The 22,621-nt window shown below is 41.4% G+C and overlaps 1 protein-coding gene across 1 annotated transcript in view; it reads left to right on the top strand.

The window, feature by feature from the left end:
- Positions 1–22,621, top strand: part of tanc1b (tetratricopeptide repeat, ankyrin repeat and coiled-coil containing 1b) — a 68,053-nt gene that overhangs the window by 11,016 nt on the left and 34,416 nt on the right. The window contains exons 3-6 of the mRNA XM_070914005.1: positions 11,558–11,691; positions 14,213–14,402; positions 17,312–17,472; positions 17,524–17,638. Coding sequence (XP_070770106.1) covers positions 11,558–11,691; positions 14,213–14,402; positions 17,312–17,472; positions 17,524–17,638 — 600 coding nt within the window. The remainder of the gene's footprint in view (positions 1–11,557; positions 11,692–14,212; positions 14,403–17,311; positions 17,473–17,523; positions 17,639–22,621) is intronic.

Below are 22,621 nucleotides of genomic sequence, written 5' to 3'. Positions count from 1 at the left end.
CTACTGACCAAGCCTCCAGAGAATCTTTTTGCTACCACCAAGTGTAGATAACCATCCAACTGCTTCAGTCCAGAGTACACAAACTGAGCTCAGATTATAAATTGAATTTTGCATTATGTTATTCTACTGGTCTACTCTACAGTTACAGATCTGGTCAATTTATGACAAATAAGAAATGACATCTCAGTCTCTAGGAGTCGAACCCAGCTTAATGTAGGACATTTTTATTGCTCATAACTGTTGGAACAACAGCAAAAGTCAGTCAGTCTCTCCATGAGCAGCTCCAGGCATTTAAAACATTTTAGTTTATATTGCAACTTTGGTAGTGACTTGTACATGTTCCCAAATATTGACTCAGCACTCATAGAACAGATGAAATAACCAAGCTGTTTATAAGGTCAGACAGCTACTTACTTGTGGCCTTCATTGCTGCCATGTACAGTTATTTAATAACTATAAGCAGATAAGCCTGGAGAAACTATCAACCTCCTTCTTCCCACAGCCATAGTTATCAGGTAAAATAAGTTTACTGCTAAGAAATTACAGGAATGAGCAAACCCAATCAACTAATTATGTACAATTAGGTGCTATATAAATTCTAGACTAATGATGGTTAATTGTGATTGCCCAGCTGTAGTAGGACAAGGCCCCATGCACAGCTGACAGGCTTTTGAGCAGAGCTACACATGCTATGCCTCTCCTTTTCTCTCCCATGTGGACAATTTCACACATATAGGATGTGCATTTTTATTTGAAGTTACACCATACTGTTACATCGACTAGATTCCTTTCTATTAATGTGTGTCACATGTCGCTTGTGACAAGGATGTATCCAGGGTTCTTTTGTCAATAAAGAGAGCATCTTTCAGCCTGTGTTGTCTCCTACTTCAGAGAGGGTAAACAATGCTGGCTTTTTTTTTGTTGCTAACTGCTCAGACAGGACGAGATGGTTGTTTGACATTGCAGCTTTTGTAACAAGGTCAGCGTCAGCATGGAATGTTGATCCAGTGCCGGAAGAATCTGAGTCGGAAAATCCATTGGAAGTTTTCCTGCATGAGAACTGTGTGACATTTAGGCCCCAAGTAAAGTGAGTTCTCAGGAGTTGCAAAGGGGCTTTTTGTTGGGTGTTGTGCTGAAGGATGCCTCTCTGGGATATCAAAAAGCCACGCTTCACATCAATAGTCACATTTTGAGTGCAACTGAGGCTTTTTGTGGTATTTTTAGGCAGTGCACACAATGATTTGTCTAAAATAGTGAATGTCAGATCTTTTTGCAGTATCATTTTTGCATGTGTGTTTCATTTTGGCCATCCTCAGATATGATTAAAGCTTGCATGTGGCATTGTAATGTATTCATTTGTTCTTCTTTTGGGTTGGACTGTCAGCTTTCTAGTGATCTCTGTTGTGGATGAGCACAATGGGCTGTAGGCTAAGAAATAAAACGCGTGTTTGACCTCCAGTGTAACCATCTCACATAGCTCTGTCATTGAAGAAGGATAGAGTTTCTTGTGCATGTGTGTGAATGCAACGTGTATTTCTATTTTGTCTATGTGTCCGCAAGTATATATATGTTTGTTTATGTATGTGTGTGTGTTTGCATGCATGAGTGCATTTGCAACAGGCGGCCCGAAGTCCGCCTGTCAAAATTGTTTCAGCTGTTGTCACAGAGCTCTGTTTCTGTCAATCAAGACTGAACCTCAGGTCCCCTCCTCTCCCACAATTATGCTTCTCTCTTACACCCCCCATGTTACAACTGCAGTGAGACCCGGGTCCAAGCACTTAACACCTGTCTCTTCATGTACTGATTATCTTGTCAGTGCTGAACCTACGGCCCAACTTATATTGTTAAGTATTCTGTGAATTTACACCACTTAAATCTGGCTGTGGTATTGCTTTCACTTCTCTATTGTAACTGTACTGGTACTAATCTGACCTTTCATTGTCATTTCCTGTACAATTCATTTGTTAACACCTTTTGGAGAACATGCCCTCCTTTGTGCTATTCATGGCACTCCCAATGTGACAGTGACAATAATAGTCTTTAAATGTAGGCATCTGTAACTGTCAAATGTGTCGTTTTGGCAAAATGTAGGGCTTAAAAAGGACTAGCCCTGTCAGAATACAGAACTTAATAGATTCAGCCTCACGTCAGTCCATAAGTGTATGTGGCAATGTGTAAATGTGGTCTGATATTTTTCTTAATCCCTGATATGTAAAACATCTCATCAAAGATAAGTAATAGATCTCACAGCCACAGCTGGGGTCCTGGCAGGCTGCATGCAATTAATGTTCGCAAATGTAGGAAACCATGGGGTCACTGGTGACTTCTTTATACACTACAATTTCAATTTACCAATTTAAAATAGTACAGCTAATATCAGATTATTCTTATTTTCTTAGTATGATACTGTATGTGGGTGGTGTGGAAGTGAAATGAATGCAATGGCATAAACAGTTTTACAAACTGCATGTATTGTGTACAATTTATCAAGCCCAATTGTATAATCAAGACCCATTGTTTCCAGTTTATAGAATTTATGATGATAGCCTTCATTCACAGCCTTCATTCACCATCTACCATTTAGGAAAGCAGGGCCTTTGATGTATGAGTGTGATTTTGTTTTTGGCTGTAGTTGGTAGTTTTGTCCCTTTTCTATGACATATATTCCCTCTTTCTATCAACAGCTGGAAGCTGAGACTTTGTATGTTGTCTGTCTTTTCCCTTGTTTAATGAAGAAGCTTCATTAATCTATGATGTTCATCTCTTGGGGATCCACACAGCATAGCCACTGTGCCCCACAGGGCTGAATCGCTGCATGAAGAAGCTTTAGCTCTGCTGGTCAAATGGTTAATGAAATGCCATCTGTATCTACCATTACAACAACAACAATAACAGCTAGATGGTGTCAAGCTGAGATGTCAGTCAAAACTATGATTACTATCACGTTGCCATCCCCACCCTCCAAACCTCATTTTACTGATTATCAACAGTCTCACCTCAGTATGCTGTTAAGTCTCATTGGACACTCTATCTGTGCTCGCAGCAAAGGACATTTGTGGTTTTAACATTGGAATGTGCAATAATGTGCTTCGGGGGGTCACGTCACCTAGTACCTCTGTACTCAAAGGGGGATGCAGGATGCATGTTCTCATCGAGGGTTCATTAAACGGGCTCCACTGTTGTGGTAATGAAACTCCAGCTGCTAATGAGCACCGGCTGGATTGTTTTCTCGGCAGGGAGAGAGCCAAGACAGCTCTGTGGAGCCAGTCTGTCCCCCTCCTTCTTCTGCTCCTCCTCCTTCCGTCTTCAGTCTTCTATCCCTGCACCACACGGCTGCTATTTCACACCTGCTCATAAACTTCCTCAGGCAGCAGATAATGATGTTGTTTTGTTTTTGCCTCCATTTGCTGTACAATTACTGGAATAACAAAAAGCGGCACCAGCTACATCCCTGGTTTTTCCATATCTGCAGGATAGTGTAAGATAGAGAGGACTATAAGATACTGTATATAGCACAGGGAGTTAATTCTGTCTTCCATCCAGATAAATGCAGTCATTTTATCTTATGTATACTGACAAAGTTGCTGTCGCCCTACTGTCACAGTTTTATCATGCTTGCCACAGGATCATAAATAATGTCAGTTCCATTGCATCTTAAAGTGATAAAGTTGTGCCGTGCAAGTTTAGAGCCAGTGTTGCTCTCACAGATAAAGTCATGAAGTCCAATCGTATGGGACTAATTAATAAACTGGGTTAATCAAGTTGAGAGTAGTTAATGAGAGCCATGAGAACAATGCTGCTGATTGACGGCACTCATCATTCCTGGATGGCATTTTATCCACTGCAAAATTACAGGGGGTGGGTCATACTAGACGAATCATTACCAAGCCTGTTTTCCTTCTCATCAAATCATTTACATTGAGGCAGTTTACAGCCTTAAAAAAAGCTTACCTATAGCTCAACAATCCATTTACTGAGCTTGCATGGTCAGCAAGCTTTTTAGTTTTTTCTTTTTACGCACAGGCTACCAATTAGGACTGTGTGTCAGTGTTGAGGGTTGTTATCCATCCAGTTAGCCAAAGACTTCATTCTGCCTTTACACTCCAGAGAACTTCTGCAGAGTTTATTAAATAAACAACAGAAATGGGTAGGTTTAAGTTGTCACATGCATTTCCATGCATGAGAAATGATAATTGAATGTGAATTTTCCATATATGTGGTTGTGTTGCTGTGAAATGGCCGCACAAGATATGTGTCCTAATCCAGTGATGCTGCATTGAATATATATTAACTCATTATAGGGCATTGGTGCCTTTACAGCCAATATAACTAATCTGTCATCTAGTCATTATAGTTTTGACTGGAAACAATCAATTGGGATTATTAGACTGTTGGGGAGGTCTGCTTACTTGTTACAGCACTCCACTGTTCCAATGACACATTATTGGACTGTGATAACATAAAATGGCTAGTTGTCATTTGGTGTAATGTGGCAGCTGCATTTGGTCCACCTCCAACCAGAGAGTTTGCTAGCCTCCATCGAACACACACAAACTGGTAAAGGCAGACAGAGTAATGGACAGATGCCTTCAAACCCATTTACAATCTTGTAATCTGTAGTAATGGAGTGAATTGTGAGTTGACTAGAACCCAATCGATTTTTTTAGGCTGATACTGATATCAATATTTGAATGTAAAAAATCTGGTAACAATATATTAGCTGATATAATTATTGTTATTATTTTTTTTTACATAAATGTTTTTAAAAAAAAAAGGATCCTTTAAAGGCAGAATGAGTAGGATTTGTCGGTTGCAGTTTGTAAACACAACATTCAAAGTTGGCCCCTCTTCCCCAGCTTATAGCTTCCTCTTCGATGCGTGCTTACGATCTGGCACCTGGTCGCTACGTTTTTATAGTCCTGCCATCACATCCTGCGTGCTGTTATTGGCTTGGGGCTACACACCCACTGCCCAAAGGCTGACGCCCAGAAAGACTTCTAGGTATATTTCGTATATCAGCTTCTACGCCAAGTCTAAATAGCAGAACACCAGCTGACCATAGCCCCAGTTTGTGCCTCACTCATAGCTGCTGGTAGTGTTAGCGTTAGCAAGCCTGATGAATGCCGTTGTACTTGAACAAGATGTTTTCCTCCTCAGTGACAGTAAACACAACCCATGAGCTCAATAACTGTGCTATATTCATAGCTTAAAAAGATATTTAGGGCTGACTTACAGTTATGTTAACCATGACAAACAAACTCTCTCAAAGGGACATTGCTTCTAGTGACTGTCAAAGCTTCGCCGGACTCCCTGTCTTTCCAGCAGAGCTAGCTAGCTAGCTGCTCATGGCGGGTGAGCTCTAATTGCCAGCTCTATGTTGCCACACTGAGCTGGGGTCGGTGAGTCTCCCAGTGTCCCCTGCCCCTCCGTGTCACACACGTAGATACAGTAAGTCTACAGTATACATTTTTATGTGAATACATGTGTGTGACTGACCTGCTGTGCCCCAGGTAAAAAAGCCAGTGTACATTAGCATGAAACTAAAGCAGACCTAATCTCTGAACACTGCGAGGGAGGCCAGCAGGTCTGGCTGGTATTCAGACCACTGTCAGGTTATCTTGACAGGTAGACCACTTGCAGTCAGAAGTGCTCCACTGCTGATAGCATTTTAATTCACTAAACCATAGCAGCTCTCTTTCATGCTTCCCTTTTCAGGAATGCGTGACAGCTTGAGAAAACTGATAAACCCCATACCGACGTCTGTCTTTTGACCATGTTGACAGTTTTTTTCTGATTTGGAGTGGATTGGAAAGTCCTTTGTCTAATGTATGAAGTTATCAATTAAAAATGAGACACACCATTGTGGTTCTTGACCTGGGGATGAGTTCTATCTTTCATTGTTGTATTTATCTGTCTCCGATTGAACAAACTGTTATGACAGAGGAAGTAGAGAACAAAACCCAGGGATATAGTTGCCACACTAGAATAGGATGGTTGTCAGATTCATTTTCCTCAAGTGTACCATGCCATCGGTTTAATGTAGTATTGTTCTAGTTGACAATTTTCTTCTCTATTTATTGGAAGAGATGTACAGTACTGTAACACTTATATGGCCTTGAGCCCAGATTACCACTGAATAGGAGACATGCACCATAGTAACATCAAGTATAGTCTGCACTGAATGGACTGTATAGCCATTACTGCCATAAAAAGCCCAAACACCGACCGTGTTTCATAGAAAATCCTTAAGGGAGGAAAACAATGACTAGTAAAGCTAACTGGTAAACTGTCTCATATTTCCACAGACTAATACCATCCAGCACCTACAGCATGTTGTCATCAGTTACAGTGATTACATTGATATCGGCAATGTCATATTGCAGCCAATGGCTGCTCAATAAAGCTTTAGATGCGATTAGATCAGTGTAAGAGCAGTGGTGGCCCTCGCAGGTTGGAGCATAGAGCTTATGACTGAAAGGTAGCCGATTTCCACAACCAGGTTGGAGAAATCTGGCAGGAAAGCGAAAAAGCAGCATGTGTCCGTCCCTCAGTACCACAGCTGAGGTGCCCCGGAGCAAGAGACACTTAACCAACAACAGATAAGACTGGCCTACAGATAAGACAGGTGGTTGGGCAGCTTCTAGGAATGAAAATAAAGGTAAAACAAAAGATACCAGTATTTACTTCACATGAGCCAGATCTACTTAATTTCTTTTCTGCCTGTCGTGTTTACTATGACTTTAAGGTATTTGGCTGTCAACAGACAGTAAAATGGGAAGGAGTGATTAATAGGCTATCATAACATTCATTAAAGAAACTGGTCCCAGGGTTAACCATTTAGCTGTACTAGACAATTTCCCTGTTGTGTCATGTGTATAAACAGAATGAATAGTGAGTCACACAGTCCAAATCCATTCGGAAGTGGCTGTCAAGCTAAGGCCACAGTAGTGTAATTAATAATCCAGCAGTACAACCATAAGCTTAAAACAGGCTTGTCCATGTACTGCATGTGCTATGCTTTTTATTCATAAATGCATGAGCACAGAGCACTGTGAAAGATTTGCTTGCAAAGTGAAGGTTTTGTGTCTAGCAGTGGGTGCAGTCGCAGTGCATCTAATTTGTGTTGTTGGAACAGTGTACTGGTTTGCAGAGATACCACTGGCTGTAGATGTTGTTATTGATGTGGCCCGAGGGCCTCAGTTTTGGCTTGTAAGTGCCATGTGCGTCACATATGTCAGCCTTTCTTTCTGTCATTGTGTATGTCAGATGCCTAGAGGTCCATCACAGCCCAAGCACAGTTCCAGGGCTACTGATTGGTCCTCAGAGGCAGGTGAGTTTAAGTGGTTTTGAGGAACCAGTGATGTAGCGGTCCTGTCAGGGAAGAAGGGAAGAAGCAACAAATTGGATTAGTTTCTACATTGTATTACATTCTAGCCAGAGCAGGTACAAATACAGCACTCTTTTTTTTTGTACTTCTACTTCTATATTTTTCCTCAACATCAAGTGGATGGCGTAAAAATCTCTTAAAGAATGTTAAAGTCTCACAGTGTGTGATTCTGCATAGTTTAGTCTTCGCAAATCCATAATGTTTTTAGAACTAAAAGCCATGCCTTTGACAGACTCTCGCAATGAAAAACATCCTGTCACTGTCTGCTAATGTACGATAGCCATAAATATGTGATGTGTAAGGTGCCCCTTTTAAAGACCTGGGACCAATTCCCATTATTGGTACCCGTCTACTAAAAATTGATGAAGCATGCAATTTGTTGTTGTGTACTTCAAATTACTATTGACCCACAACTGGCACTCAACATAGATCATTTCTGTGCACAGTTGAATTTAACATGCTTAACATAAATCTCAGTTATACTCCTCTGTCACCTTCTGATTTTACTCAAAAGTGATTTAGATTATAGTAGCTCATGAACTCTTCTTTATTCTTTTGTTGTGAAATAGATTTGTTTGTTGTATTGATGTATGTGTGTACATTGACAGCATCTACAGGACCTCAAACCTTAATGACAGAAAATCTAACAAAGATGTCAAAAGTAAGGCCAAAGAGCCACAGCATTTAACGTTTACATTCAAAACATTGTTAAAGCCAACAAAAAACATTTTTGAAGATTGCTACTTGTATGTGTTCTTGGTTATTAAGATTTGTGCATGTTGTGGTGGGTGACAGATGACAATTGAATGTGATTTTCCTTTTTACTTGATTATAGAGCTGAGTGAAGACTTAACAAGATGTATGCTATAATCCAGTGACCCTGAATCTATCAAATCGTTGTTGTCGGCATTCAGGCCTCAATATTGTCTTTGCACCAGTGGTCTTAAAAGGCTCCTCTCAAGCATTTAAATGAGCAGGGTGACATTCCCTGTAAAGAATTGATTTTCAATGTATGGTCTGTTTTACTGCACAGTATATGCAATGGAGAAAAGGTGATGCAAGTATAGCAGCCAATGTGTATTAGGTTAGCATTCAATACTACATAGACAAAAGCTTCAAATTATTCAGTGTGGAACCTTTAGGCCTATTTTATTATTTTTGTGTTTCCTTTCAGGCCTATACAATATTTCAGTTTCTCAAAATGAAAGCAAAGTACTGTTCTTAGAGACGGTGCAACTGGCTTAAAGTCAGTGCCAACATAAAACACACACTAACATCAGAAACCAGGCAACCCAGTGGGCAGATGTGTCAAAGGGTTAACATAAATATTCTGCTCAATTTCAATTTAGAGGTATGTGCTCGTCTGGCATCACTTACAAGTATCTTGTCTAACACATTTTGTTCTTGGCTGAAGGACATAGACTAACATGTGCCAGCCATAACGGCTAATTCTGTTTTGTACAGAAGCCTTTGATAAATTGCTGGCATGGTTTATTCTTCCTTCATGAAACTGCTCTGGTAGTTAAAGTAGACCAGCTGCATGCATTTTAGTCATGACCAGCATACGTTTTCAAGGGAATTCAAGAACCGTTTGGTGTTCTTAAATTAGTGGTGGATGAGTTCTCACCACTTGTGCAATCGGCTTGATTAAGCATGCTTTGTATGTCTGGATAAAAATTAAGCTACTTTTCAAAGACAAGACAGCCAGTCGAGCTGTTGAAATGGGTAGTAGTGGGATCTGTTGCTGAAGTAAGTAGCTCAGGTGGGATACTAGGGTTAGGGTTAGTGGTTCGATCCCTGGCTTCTCCTATTGACATGTGAAGCATCCTTGAGCAAGATGTTGAATGAGTGTAGTAGTTATAGGGATGGTGTGTCTATAATATCCACATGCTTTGCCATTTATTGTCTCCTTGTTTCAATGAGCTGTTTCTGACTACAGCAGCAGTGATATTCACCTCATGTGTTACAAAAAGCCTTCCTCAACAAAGCAACAAAGCAGAGAGATATGACTTGTGGTGTGTATTATGTAACAAATATGCAACTTAAAAATATGGTCTGCCAGTGAGATCATTGTACTGAATAAGGCACAGTAAAGTCCAAGATGGCATATAATATGTCTTTTTCCATATTGGGAGTACAGCTCTATAATATTGCCCTCACTGCTGCCATTGGTGGCTGGTTTAACATTGCATACTGTCCTTACCAGACCGTTGACCTATGACGTTCCTTCATTATTGTTGCAATATAACTTCCTCTGGACAAGTGGCTAGAAAGTATTAACCCTTGCCAAGACAGTAGATGAATAGATTTCCTACTGTATATGATTAAATATGCATTCTTTCAGAAGGGCTCTATGTGGTGCATGACTTTATGAGTGGAAGTTATTAGGTTAGCACTTATGGTCCATGGTTGGTTTGGATTTCCGTACACCAACTCAACCACCATCATTCTTCCTATTCCTTCCCCTTAACATCATGTTCATAGAAGAAACTGACTGATAGTTTGGAGTTATTTTCTTGATTGTATTCTAGGGCTATCCCAAATACCAATTTTGGAGATTTGAGGTGAAGGGGCATTTTCATATGATGACATCCAGTAAGATGTTGTATACTGTCAGATTTCAGGACTGCAAGTGCCCCCAGTGCTAGCACTTGAAATATGATATATTAGCATGTTTGCTGCTGTCTTCAAAGTAGTGCCTTGCACCATAAAGGCACTCAAAACTGTTACAGGGCAAAAACAAGGCTTATTTTCCAAGTAGATGGTCTCTCATGGAGGGATGGAGAGCAGTCTTTTTAATGATTTCTCTCAAGGGAGTCTCCCTTTATTGGTGTATGCTATACATTTTCACCACCATTTCAAGCATTTCCCACTCTTATCCAGTTTTGTCTTCTATAGTGGGTGTTATTTGATGAATTATCCAACCTTCTGAGTAAAAGAATAGCAATTATGATTTAGTATTTAGTATTTACATTCACAATAAAGGAGAACACATTATCTGTATATGGGCATCTCCATGCCAAATATGTATATATATATATGTGTGTGTGTGTGTGTGTGGTGGCGGCGGCTTGATTTTGACTTCATTGGGGCTTGGCAGTACATTGTGCCATTGGACTTGTTTGTATTTAATCAGATTCACTGCCAGCATTATTAATAACTGTGGAAGAAAGAGGGTAAAGGAGAAACTGAAGGAGGAAGGAGGAGAAGGTGCTGACAGAGAGCTGTATAATAAGCTTTTGTACCTTGGACATCTGCCCCCCTCTCTCCCTCTGTCTCTCTCCGTCCGTCTGTCGGTCAGACTGTCTGTTCACTCTCAGGGAATGTTGTGACTCTACCTTAATTAATTTGCCACATCCACATTTGAGTTGCATTCTACATTCATGGTGGTGTTGCAGCACAAGTACATGTTGTTGCACAAAGTGTCTTATTTGTCTCCAGTGTTTTTTGGGAGGGTTTTAATACGTTAATATGCAGACACAGAAAATAGATTGCAAGTGGTCTCTGCCTTGTTGATGGCACCCCAACCTTGAAATTGCACTCTAAACAAGTATTATGCCTTGAGAGTGAAGACTGCAGACAGTTTAAGTTGTGTTGGAGAAAGCCCATGTCCACTCATTGATATTCAGAGGCTCTATGAGTGAGAGCTGTAAACAACCAGAAAGCAGTGGAATTGGCACTCGAGGCGTGTTGCAGGACACACACACACACACACACACACACACACACACACACACACACAGTCTCTGCTTTCTTGACAATGCTAGACATTCACATGTATTCAGACTCTTAGAACACCCTCACCCTCACCCTCTCTCTCTCTCTCTCTCTCTCTCTCTCACACTCTCTCTCTCTCTCTCTCTCTCTCTCTCTCTCTCTCTCTCTCTCTCTCTCTCTCACTCACACTCACACACACACACACACACACACAAGCCATAGCCCCACCACCCTCCCTCCCTCTCTCTCACTCTCTTGCTCTTCTTTCCTCCCCCTCTCCGGGTCTGCACCACATCAGCAGCAGCTGGAGAGTGCAGCATAGCATTTCAGAGCAGAGCCGAGGAGGGCAGGGCAGGCAGAGTGGCCCTGTGTGGGCCATCCAGTGGAGAGAGGGAATCTGCCCGCTAACGCTGAGCATTTCTCTCCCTCTCCCTCTCTCTCCCTCTTCTCTAGAGCTGCAAGCAGAGAAAAAGCCAAGCTCCTCCTCCCCTGCCACTCAAGAACTGATGACAAGGCTGGGCTTTTTACTAGGAGAAGGGATCCCGGGTACGGCACGCATACCTATGGACGACAAGAATGAAAAGAAGGTATTTCATTTTCTCCCTCCCCTCCAACTCCCTCCCTCTTCCAACAGCAGCTGCTGCCGCTGCTGCAGCACACAGATAGAGAGGCAGAGGAGAGAGGGAAGGGATGAAAGCAGGAGGGAGTTGTGACAGTGTAACAGAAGAATGGATATTTTTTTTGTTGCAGCTTGATTAATTTTTTCCCCTGCGAATTATCTTTGGATGGGGATTTAGGAGGCACCTCGGGGAATAATTTGTTTGGGACAACAAACAACGGTAACTGTCAAAGTGTTTTGTTTGAAATGTTAAAGATGATCTAAAGAAAGTAACCGCATATTTAAAATTGACGGCATGCTGTTTTATTTCAGTGCAAGCTCTCCAGTGTGGTGTGCGAGTCTCCCAGTAACTTGAGTGCTATTCCAGGGGCTCTTGAGTATGTAACAAGAGTGTCTGAGCCCAGGTCCAGAAATAGAGTTATGTTAGGTCTGAGCCTCAGTTTGTTTGGCTCTACTAATTAAGCTGGGGCTGTGTGAAGAGAAGAGCAAGCACGCTGTGCTTCCCTCATTCATCTCTTGTCTTGGACACGTTTTAACACTGAACCTGCAATTCTAGGAACGTGAAAGAGACTTACAAAGTAATTTATGACTCATGTTCATTCATTGAGATGTCAAAAAAGAAGACGAGCATTATGGAAGCGTAATGGTTTTAACTTTGTGTGTAAGTGTGTGTTTTCAGAGCTCAGTTGGGGAGGAGCACCTCATCTGCCAGCAATTCTCTTTTCCTCCATACTGCTGTTTTACAACATGTCTTTAACTCGGCATGTTGTTTTTTGTTCTGTCTTACAGTAAATTATTAAATGTCAGGAAGCTGTTTTGGCTCTTACTGTGTATTTGTTAGGTGGCATAAGCTCTGGGCTGCAGCTTTAGGCTGGAAATTGCAGGATAAAAACAACTGGCAAAAAAACAGGTGGGACTTAGAAATAGGAAATGTTATGTAGTTAACATTAGCATTCCACAAGTTGTTAATGATGCCTTAAGCCGTGCAGTGCCCCTCCTGTTCTGCTGTTTGTATTCTTTCAGCATGCCGCTGTACAAACATGTAGACCTTTAAACAGTCAGTACATCTTGAACGAGAGGTTAGTCCCACTTCTGCCTCAAATTTGCTAAGCATTGGTGAGTCTTATTGTTTTGTGAGTTCAGTTGCGTTGAACAAGAGTATATATTTTGCAGAAGAAAAATACTGCAGTAATGTTTTAAGCAGGATAAAGATTTCCATTATTTGACAGGTTCACTTATAATCACTATGTATGTACAGTAAGCACTGTAGTTGTTCCAGTTGAGAGTAAAGATTTTAGTGCTATACCAATATGCAGTATTTGAAAGAGGCTTAAAAAAGGGTTAGGAATGTTTGAGTTCAGGTATAATAGTTAGAAATTGTTTGTAATAGTTTGCTGGGATTTTAATTGGAGTTTGAGAAAAGCCTTGTAGTAAGGGGCTGCTTGAGAAGCCAACTGTGGGTGAAAGTCCCCCAGGCAACAAAATATCTTCTAAGAAGTTGGTGTATTGAGGATGAGGGTTGATTTGATTTGACCTGGGTTTGTAACAGTGGTTTTTAATTGGAGTGTTTTATGTGGAAACAAGTAGTAATTGATTATATGTACAAGCATGTTTACCAAGGTCCCAAAGAGACAGGATTATGGAACATCATGGAGCCATGTTATAGACATTTATGTTTGCTTTGTCTGTACCAATGGCACTGTGCCTGCTAAAGAAATTGCCCCTTGGTGAAAAATAAAGTTTAATGAATGTATTTGACTTAATGTGAATGAAGCATAATGAGGGAGGTGTTCGTTCAAAACTTACTGAGTGATAATCAGGCTCAGTCTCTGCTATGTGAATTTCAGGCTGTGGTTCCTCTTACAGTGTGACAAGGATGACCTTCTTGAGCTACAGTATATTGTGTGAAATCAGAATACAGTTGAAGGAAGATGGGGAAACAGGACAAACCAGCTTTAATTTGGAGTTGTATGGTTGTCAGTTAGCTCAAACAAAGATTCAGCTGCTCTATGGTTGTCAGACAGGCTTGATGACATGAGAAAGGTGTCTATTGTGTCACAACAAAGTAGAGACTTCTTCCCTGTGAAATTGTCTTCAGGCTTATTTTGGTTCCTCCAGACATATGAGTGTGTAATTTTCGAGCCTTGCTCCATTTACAGTGCCTATGCCCTTCGGCTTGTGTGTCATGCTTACGTGTGAAAGGCTTGTTTATTTGTGAGAGAATTTTTTGCATTGCTTTCATACGATCCAGGTCAAATAGGCAATGAACTTAGATCAAATCATTCTTTACAGTTTTCTCAATTCTCCTTCCAACTAAGGTTGGAAAATTATTTTTTGTTGTATTTATTGCTGCTCATGCTGAAAAAATGTGAACATGTTGCCAGCTGACAGTTTATATTGAGTTTACTCCATACTTCATTGACATATGTGATTAGTAGAGCACATTCTTGGTGTACCTTAACCCTTTTTTCTATTCCCCTTCTCCTCAGTGCTCTGTGACTAGCCAGGGTATCAGCCCCTGCTCTACACTGACCAGCAGCACGGCATCTCCCAGCACTGACAGCCCATGTTCCACGCTCAACAGCACGACCAGCCGCCCCCCTCTCAGCCGCTCCAGCCCCTGCGGGACCATCACAAGCCCCAGCTCCACGCTTGAGAGCAAAGACAGTGGGATCATAGGTGAGAAATAACCAACTCCTTCATCGCACCCAAATAGCAACTTGTATGGTGCAGGAAAAACTTGTGAGACAGCACCCATGTCACCCTGTCAAGTTTTTGCACTATAGAGGTATTATATTTTACGTGCAAGTCCCCTTTCTGTTTGTTTTTATGCAAATGCGCGACCATGTGGTCAGTGCAATATGCATTCTTATGTTGTTGGCTGTGGTAATGAGCAAATGAATGTAATAACGGGCCAAAAGAGCAGCAAAACAGACTGCTGGTTAGCAAACATGGATGTAAACACATTTTTATAAAAATCAGCTTTGTAAATGTTTTATGAGGAAGCAAATGCATTCAACACATTTCTCAGGTCTCAAGGGTTCACATGTTTTTGTGAGTAACACTTTTATTTGTTAACAAGAAAACTCCACAGGGCTAGCAGCTTAAAGCTAGCCACATGTGGAAATGGTAGAAATGTTTTACTGTTGTACTGCTTTTGTATGTGAGGCACTTAACTTAAATTGTACAGGATGATGCAAAACTAAACCGTTCAACAGACATTAAGCATGCTATAGAGTGTCTGTCACATAACCATTTACTGCAGTTAAAAGCCACCTGTGGAGGCTTTGAAAAAATGGTCAGTAACCACGCTAGGAATGCCAGTGATGAGCCAAGTCAGCAGCAGATCTATTGGGAAACTGGGCACAGTGTTTCAATAGCTTAGTTAGGGGTGTGAGTAGCCCACCTCAGAGTAATGACAAAAATGTCAGCTTACCAGTGGCTACATGAGTTACTGGGTTTGATAAAAACATAGGTAATGACTCAGGGTCTGCTGACCTCAAAGTAATCTTTTTTTTTTTTTAATTTTGGGCATTTATCCTGCACAATACAACCATCAGTACAGATTCTTCAGCACATATTATTATCACTTATGACAGTATTTCCCAGGATTTTTTTCTGGGTCTGAACAGCATTTGTGTCAGCTTGTATTCATCCTCTGTGTGTTATTGGGTTTTTATAGAGCTGTTCCGGCAAGAGAGAGCATTGAGGTGACAGTTGCCACAGTTTGACGTTGTATTGTGTCTGTATCTCGAGTAATAGCCCTGTAAGACATCTGGGGATTTACACAAGCTGACAGGAATATGATGTAGTTTATATGATATATTAATCTGTCTGCGGTTTCTACTCTCAAAGCTTTCAGTGGCTCTACAAATGTTAGAAATTCATTCTGAATATGGCTTTTGAATATTTGTAGTGAGGATTCAATAGAAAATTGTAACTGCATGATCCTGCAGTTATCCTCAGTTGAACTGAAATCATTTCTGAAGGCACTGGTAGATTTGGGGGAAAGAGTTTGCAGCTGGGAATAAGGTTTAACCTTTTCCTTATCTTTGTATGGTGACTGATTTAGATAATTGTAACTGCAGCAGAAAAGCAATGTGCGCTGAAGCCAGATATAACACAACAATTTGGATTTCCAATACTGCAGAGTTGACATAACTGATTACCATGAGTCAGTCATTCTGTCCCCCCAGAGCAATATCATAGCTAGCTGCTAAATAATTTATGGAAGCTCTGATATAGTATCTTCCAGCATGGAGCATCGACATGCTGCCACCCAGGATGAGACATACAGTCACATCGCATGTGTTGTAGTCTATCTCATTGTAAAGCTACTTTGCTTGTGTCAAATCAAAATGTATTTTGTGAGAGAATGACACAACGTGACGGTGGTCTACAACATCCCACCCACCCGCCTTGATAAGACTGGACATGGAAAAGAACAAAGCTATGTTGTGTCCACAAGTCAGATTTCAGCCTGTGATTAATGTTCCCTGTTCTTTGAAGTTTGACTGATTTCAAAAGCACATTCATTTGGCTTTGTCCTGCGTTAAAAGCTTCTCGGTAGAATTGGGGAGACTTTGCAATGTCCTAACATTTACAGAACAGCTCCCAGAGGAGTTTCTGTACAAGGTGCCTAGAGAAGGACTTGTAACAGCCCTTTAGCAATGACCATAACTAGCTTTTCATGTGGTAAAATGACATGCTCGCCATAGGTTTATATAAATAAATAATAATGTATTCTTTGCCAGCGAGTATAGTTCAACCAAGTAAGCAATCACTGCAACCTCCTCTTCACTGCGATGACTGCTAATGCCATGCTCAGAGCAAGGCTAGACGTGACTGGTGTCATGAATTACTTCATATTTGCCCAGGTAAACAGCACAGGAGCCATAAGGTCCAGGAAGTGTTACATTCATTTAAGTGATGTTGCAACGTGCTGCGGCATTATGAAATCCAGATTAGGAGTGTGTGATGCAAACACAGACAGCTGGCCTGTCAGTTCCAGGCCTGACTGTACTGATGTTTCTCTGTCCAGCTGCGTCATTCTCCGCTCATCTTTTAGGATTGTATTAGAGGGCTGGGTTGGCCTGTCGTGTTAGCAAAACACTTGTCTGAACTCAAAAACACCAGTTTTCAACACTATTCCTTCACTCTACATTTTTTATACATTTAAGTCTGAATTTAGTTTCATGGCACCGTATCCAGTCGCTGTTTACACGGTGTGACATTGGATCCTTCAACTGATGATCCTTTAAAAGAACAAAAGACATTTGACGAGTCTGGGCTCAGGAAATTAATTCAACAAATCCATGCCATCGTGTATTTCCATTTTTCATTAGTGCAAGCAGACTCTCAGTTAATATAAAATCAGGTGGTGAATAGTGTTGATAAGGGTAATGAGGAAAGGCAGGGAGTTATTCAAAGTTAAAAGTTCCATTACAGCTCAGTATCTCACTAGCGATAAAGACAGATAAACGTTTCATAGCTCACAAAGAACATTACTCTCACATTTCTTGCCTCTTTCTCTCACCTTACCTCCCTCACTTTCTCTATTTCCCTCTCTGTTTTTCATCTCTTCTCAGCCACCATCACTAGTTCTTCGGAGAATGATGACCGCAGTGGCTCCAGCCTGGAGTGGAGTAAGGATGGCAGCCTGAGAGGCAGCGGGCGCCATGGGCTGGCACAGAGTGTGCGGGCTGATACCTGCTCTCCGGTGGCTGAAGAAGACTCCAACAGTGCCACTGCAACACCAGCCGACACCCCATCCAGGACAGGCCAGCAGCAGCAGCAGCAGTCCAACACATCAGCAGGGGCACCACAGCCTCCAAGTCACTCACCTGAGGGACCCATTCCATACCCACCACAGATATCTTCTTCCCTCATGATGCCGAGGCCGAACTCTGTAGCAGGTAAGAGCCCTTTGTTTTTGAGCTCTGGACAGCTGGACATCTGGATATCTGGATCTGTATACCTTTCCTCAGTGACTGTGTGTGTTCATTTAGCATTATGTGAAACATTTTACTTGAGCTTTCTTCTTGTAGCCTTGTAACCTTTTGTTATGCTGGCTGTAAAACTGTGTCTCTGGGCTTGCATTGCCAGTCAGTCTAAGATTGTCTGATATGACCTGTGCCTGAGGCTGAGTGGTTGGGTTGTGTTGTGTGGTGTCACTTCTAGTCCAAGCAAGTGACAGATATAGACAGGAAAAAGCATGTGTAGATGTAGAGGGAATGAGAAGTTTGTGTTTTTCAGAAGCCAGGTTGTGCGTTTCAAAGAGGAATGGAGTATCAAGGCAGAAGTTTGGGATTAGGCAGCTGTTGCATGTTGTGCCTCGGCCCTGCCTGCCATGTCGGACTTAAATACAAGCCACTGTCTGGCTGATCTGTTCTGCATTCCTGCCCTGGGACCTCCCTGTTATGGCTCAGCTTGCCATATCCACACAGCTGTCACAGTTGTTGATATCCTTCGCTACCCCCTTTTTCACCCTCTCTCTTTCCCCCCTTTTCTATTCCCAGATCTCCCTCACACTATCTCCCTCTGTCTTCGATGTTGCTGCTTTTGACCTTGGCCCTGTTGTTGTAGCTCACACAGCCATACGTTTTAAATCTTCCTTTAAAATTAAAGTCCAAAGACCAAGTTGATGCAAAGGCCAGCAAAAATCAAGCCTTCACTGAATGCCATGGTTGAACTACTATTTGAAAACTATTATTTTCAGCTATGTTAAAAGAAGGACAGTTGTTGGATTTTAATATGTAAGTGAACTGCGCAATCACCAGCATTGTATTCTGCAGCTCTACGTACACATCACATGCCGCATGGAGTAAGATAATACTTCATACCAGGGTAACATGCTGCACATGCTTTTTGTCAGGCTGACTAGACACCAGAAATAACAGCAATATAAACATCAGGGACGTGGGTTAAATGTTTGATTGTTATAGCGGTTGCAGACTAGAGCGTGATTAGTATGCAAAAGGGAAAGTACCTTAAATCAAATGAAAAAAGCACTCTTCTAAGGAAGGTTAAGATTGTACGGAGATGAGGGTAACGCAGGTTGTGGAGCAGATGAACTGCATGTCACATTGCTTTGTACAAGCCAACGATTCCATTGGTGAGGCGAAATCACAGGAAATTGTAAAAGCAGGGGCAGAAGCACAAAACCGTAAGTGGACTTAGGTCAGACCAGTGGCCAAGACGAAGATGACTCAAAGTAAAAAAAACCTATAAGACTGAGACGACAAATAAAAGACCAGAATCCCGACAGAGCTCAGACAGAGTAGTATATCCATCAACATGTGAATATTCGTTTTTGGCTGGGAGATGATGTCCTTGGGTCATATTGTGTTGCTTGGTAATATGACAGGGTGAAAAGAGTGTTTTACCTATTTCACCTGGATGCTGCCAATGTGTTGAAGTTCAAATGCTTTACTGCTCCTGCAAAAATATGCCTCCCTTGGGTTCGACCTCGATGGAATATAGTAAATGATGACTCCCACCCTTTGCACAGTGAATTTCAGCTTCTTCCTTCTGGACGGAGGTTTGTAGTTCCAAGGAGTAGAACAAAGCGGTATAGAAATAGCTTTGTTCCTGCAGCCATCACTCAGAAGTCATAGCAATATTGCTAGTGCTTATTTATTTTAGTGGTCTTTCTATGCGTTATTTTTCTCTTTTTAAGTCCTCATTACTTGAATACTTTTATCAAGTTTGTCTATTGTCTGTGTTGTTTGTAAAATGCGTGCCAAGATGGATGCCTTGTCTACTGCAAACCAAATCTACCTACAGGTACAAATAAAGTAACCTGACTCTTTACTCATGTCTACTGCCAACTCTCATCTAGCTCAGGTTCCTATTGAGTTCAAATGAACAGTTGTAAATCGCCTTGGACGAAAGCATCTGCCAAATCAATGTAATGCAATGTAAAGGTGCCATGGTTGTCTCAAAGCCATTACAAAATACATAAAGTAGCCCACTTATCCGCTGAAGGTAGTCTGCTGATTTTGTTTGACAAAATGGTCCCTGCTGTGTTCCCACTAAGAGTGGGTACAAGAGATAGAAGCAGAACAAATAGTACATGGTTGGTGCATAGCCTGCTCTCAGACAGTGTACACGCCATAGGTTATGTATGTATTTCACACAGTGTGCCCTGCTTTTGCACGTTACTTTGACAGTGTTTCTACAGCCCACAGTTGAATCTGTGCCCACACAGTAAAAATAAAGTGGTACATGGCATTGTGCTGAACATGCCTGTTCAGTGGCCATTCTATTATCCCATTAATCCATATCCTTTTACATCTCATCATTATTTTGCCACTGACATAAACCTGAATGGCACTGACACACACAGGCTCATAAAGCTAACAGACCAGGACATGCTTGACTGTTTGTGTGTTGGCTTGCGTGTGAGCCACAGTGTGCTCATCTCCCCGTGTGTTCTAAGAGTTTATGGGCTGATGTCATTGTTATGCAGCGTTGCCCTCTATAGACCTGCAGAATTCACACCTCAGATTTTACGCTGTGTGGCAAAGCGCTGGGAGAGGACATCAAGGACATGGTGAGACAACTTCATTTATACCCCAAACCAATCTGTGATGGTGTCAGGGTGTGCCAGGGACAGTGCCTCTTTTCAGGTGATGCTCAAGGAAACTGTATTCAATAAAAAAAATGATTCTAAAGAAGCAATTACTGAAGCAGGAAGGAGCCATATGGAGGAAATACCATTGTACAAAACAAACAAAAGTACATTCATCATTAGTGCATTCACTCCATGTGCCAGAACTTGGTGACTATTTTACGTTGTGTGCCTCTGTATGCTGGATAACTGATAGCTGAGTTGTCTGCTGTAAATCTGCCTTCACTTTGTTAGATAAACATTAAGTAAAGACATGAAGATCCAACATAAAAAGAAATATAATGGCTGATTTTTGTTTGCTTAAAAATACTGATGCAAAACTTCAGATACAATGAATCCCCCAGTCTCTTAAAGATGCAGGGCGCTGAAGATACTGACTCACTTTTTATGACACACTGCTGCTACCTAGCTACCTAATGATCTATGTGGTACTGTAAGCTAACATGACATATCAAACAAAAGACACAGCCAGTAGGTTGTCATCATTGGGCTTTGAGTAAATATCTTTATTCATTCAGTAGACTTTCATTCCTCTGAGAGTCAGCCCCTCCAGGTCTGAGACCATTGAAAACGGTGGATTGGTTGAGAGCGACTTCTGCTCTAAATAAGGTCAAGGCCACAGGTGTATTTGTGTGGAGTGGGCAGTGATGCAGACATAGTGCTGGACTGTTACGGTGAAGAGGGAGCTAGGTATGAAGGCAAAGCTCTCACATTCAAACCGGCACCTATGGTCATGAGCATAGTAGACGAAGAAGAAAGTTTGGACAGCCTGGCTTAGCCTGTTGACACCTTGACCCTGATATATGGTGGAAAATGGAGGGATGGATAGATGGATTTCCCTTGTGGTCAACATAGAGATCTATTTTCCACTGAAAGTAGATAATAATAAACCCTCACTGTTTTGTTGTGGCATCATTTAGCAACGCATGCCCAGGTAGCATTGAAATATCGATGTCACTAAAACAGTTAAGAAACACAAAGTTGCAGAGAGTTGCAGCACAAAGGCCAAATATTCTCAGAGGCAAAGTGGATTTTGTCCATGTGCCTCATGCCAATCAATGGGTGTATAGCTGGGCCTCTAGAATGTTAGCTATGTACGTCGAAGGAATGTCCGCTTATTGCCGGGAAGTGTCATTTGCACTGTCTTTGTGAACACACACACACACACACCCACTCAGCTTGTCCCTGGGCTACTGTGGGAACCTGCATGTGCTGTGGCAAGTTGCTTGCACCACCTGTCATCGCCGACAGAGCTGGATTCAGATGCCTCTTTGGGAGCAGTCTGTAATTATATCATTAGTTGGTAGTCTAAGGAACACCATTGGCCACCATTCTTTATAGAAATATATTTTCTGCCATATTGTAAGGCAGCATTAAAAAGCTGTCACAATGGCAACCCCAACAGGCACCACAGACATTTATCATCCATTTAATATAAAAATATACTGAAAATACAGACTTTTTAAAGGTCAGAGCTGACCAAATATAAGGTGTGTTTGTGATACATAGAAAGCCCAAGATATGTGATTGGCTTTTTACCTTGGGCTTCTTTGTGTTTTCAGTGAACCTGTATGGGGAGAAAATGGTTTTCTCATGTCCTTGCAGCAAACAATCTCTAAGCATTTAACCTCCCTTCATAGTGCAGTGGTCTGTCTACAGCCCTCTATTAATAGCCTGCTGAGACAGTTCTCCTCAAACAAATTACCTTGTTTTAGCTAGGGATGTCTTAACAATGATTCAGTTTGATTCACAATATCTGATTCAAGACCAGTTCTTTCTTTTCAATATGGTGCAATTCAATTCAGTAACTATCAGTCAAATTTGTATAACCATCAAATATGTGTGCAACAATGCATGTCAGACTAGCTGAAAAGTTTGCAACAGCATCACTCTGTAAAAGCGAAGAGAGTAAAACAGGTTTTTCCCCCCTGATTATTTCACTAAATATTTTATTAAATTGCAGTACACCACTCACACTAACACTCACATCTTAAGCCTGCTTCCCTAAAATGGTGCTGTCAATCAATGGTAAAGACTGAATATCTTTTTGTACCTTTGTAATCGGTATCTTTTTGTATGAAAACAATGTCTGCCACATTTTGTGTGAGAAATTGTTTAAATGTGTTTGATGATCTTAGTGTGGACAGTGTTGACCTCACATTTCATTCTGAGCAGTAGCATTAGGCAGCAAGGTAGTTTGCTCCATGGCTCTTGGTGTCTCATATCTTGCAATCCAGCATTGTAGAACATGCAAATGAATCTTGCA

The sequence above is a fragment of the Enoplosus armatus genome, chromosome 11 (genome assembly GCF_043641665.1).
Source record: "Enoplosus armatus isolate fEnoArm2 chromosome 11, fEnoArm2.hap1, whole genome shotgun sequence".
In the NCBI taxonomy this organism is placed as follows: domain Eukaryota; kingdom Metazoa; phylum Chordata; class Actinopteri; order Centrarchiformes; family Enoplosidae; genus Enoplosus; species Enoplosus armatus.
This window is presented reverse-complemented; position numbering and strand designations above follow the sequence as displayed.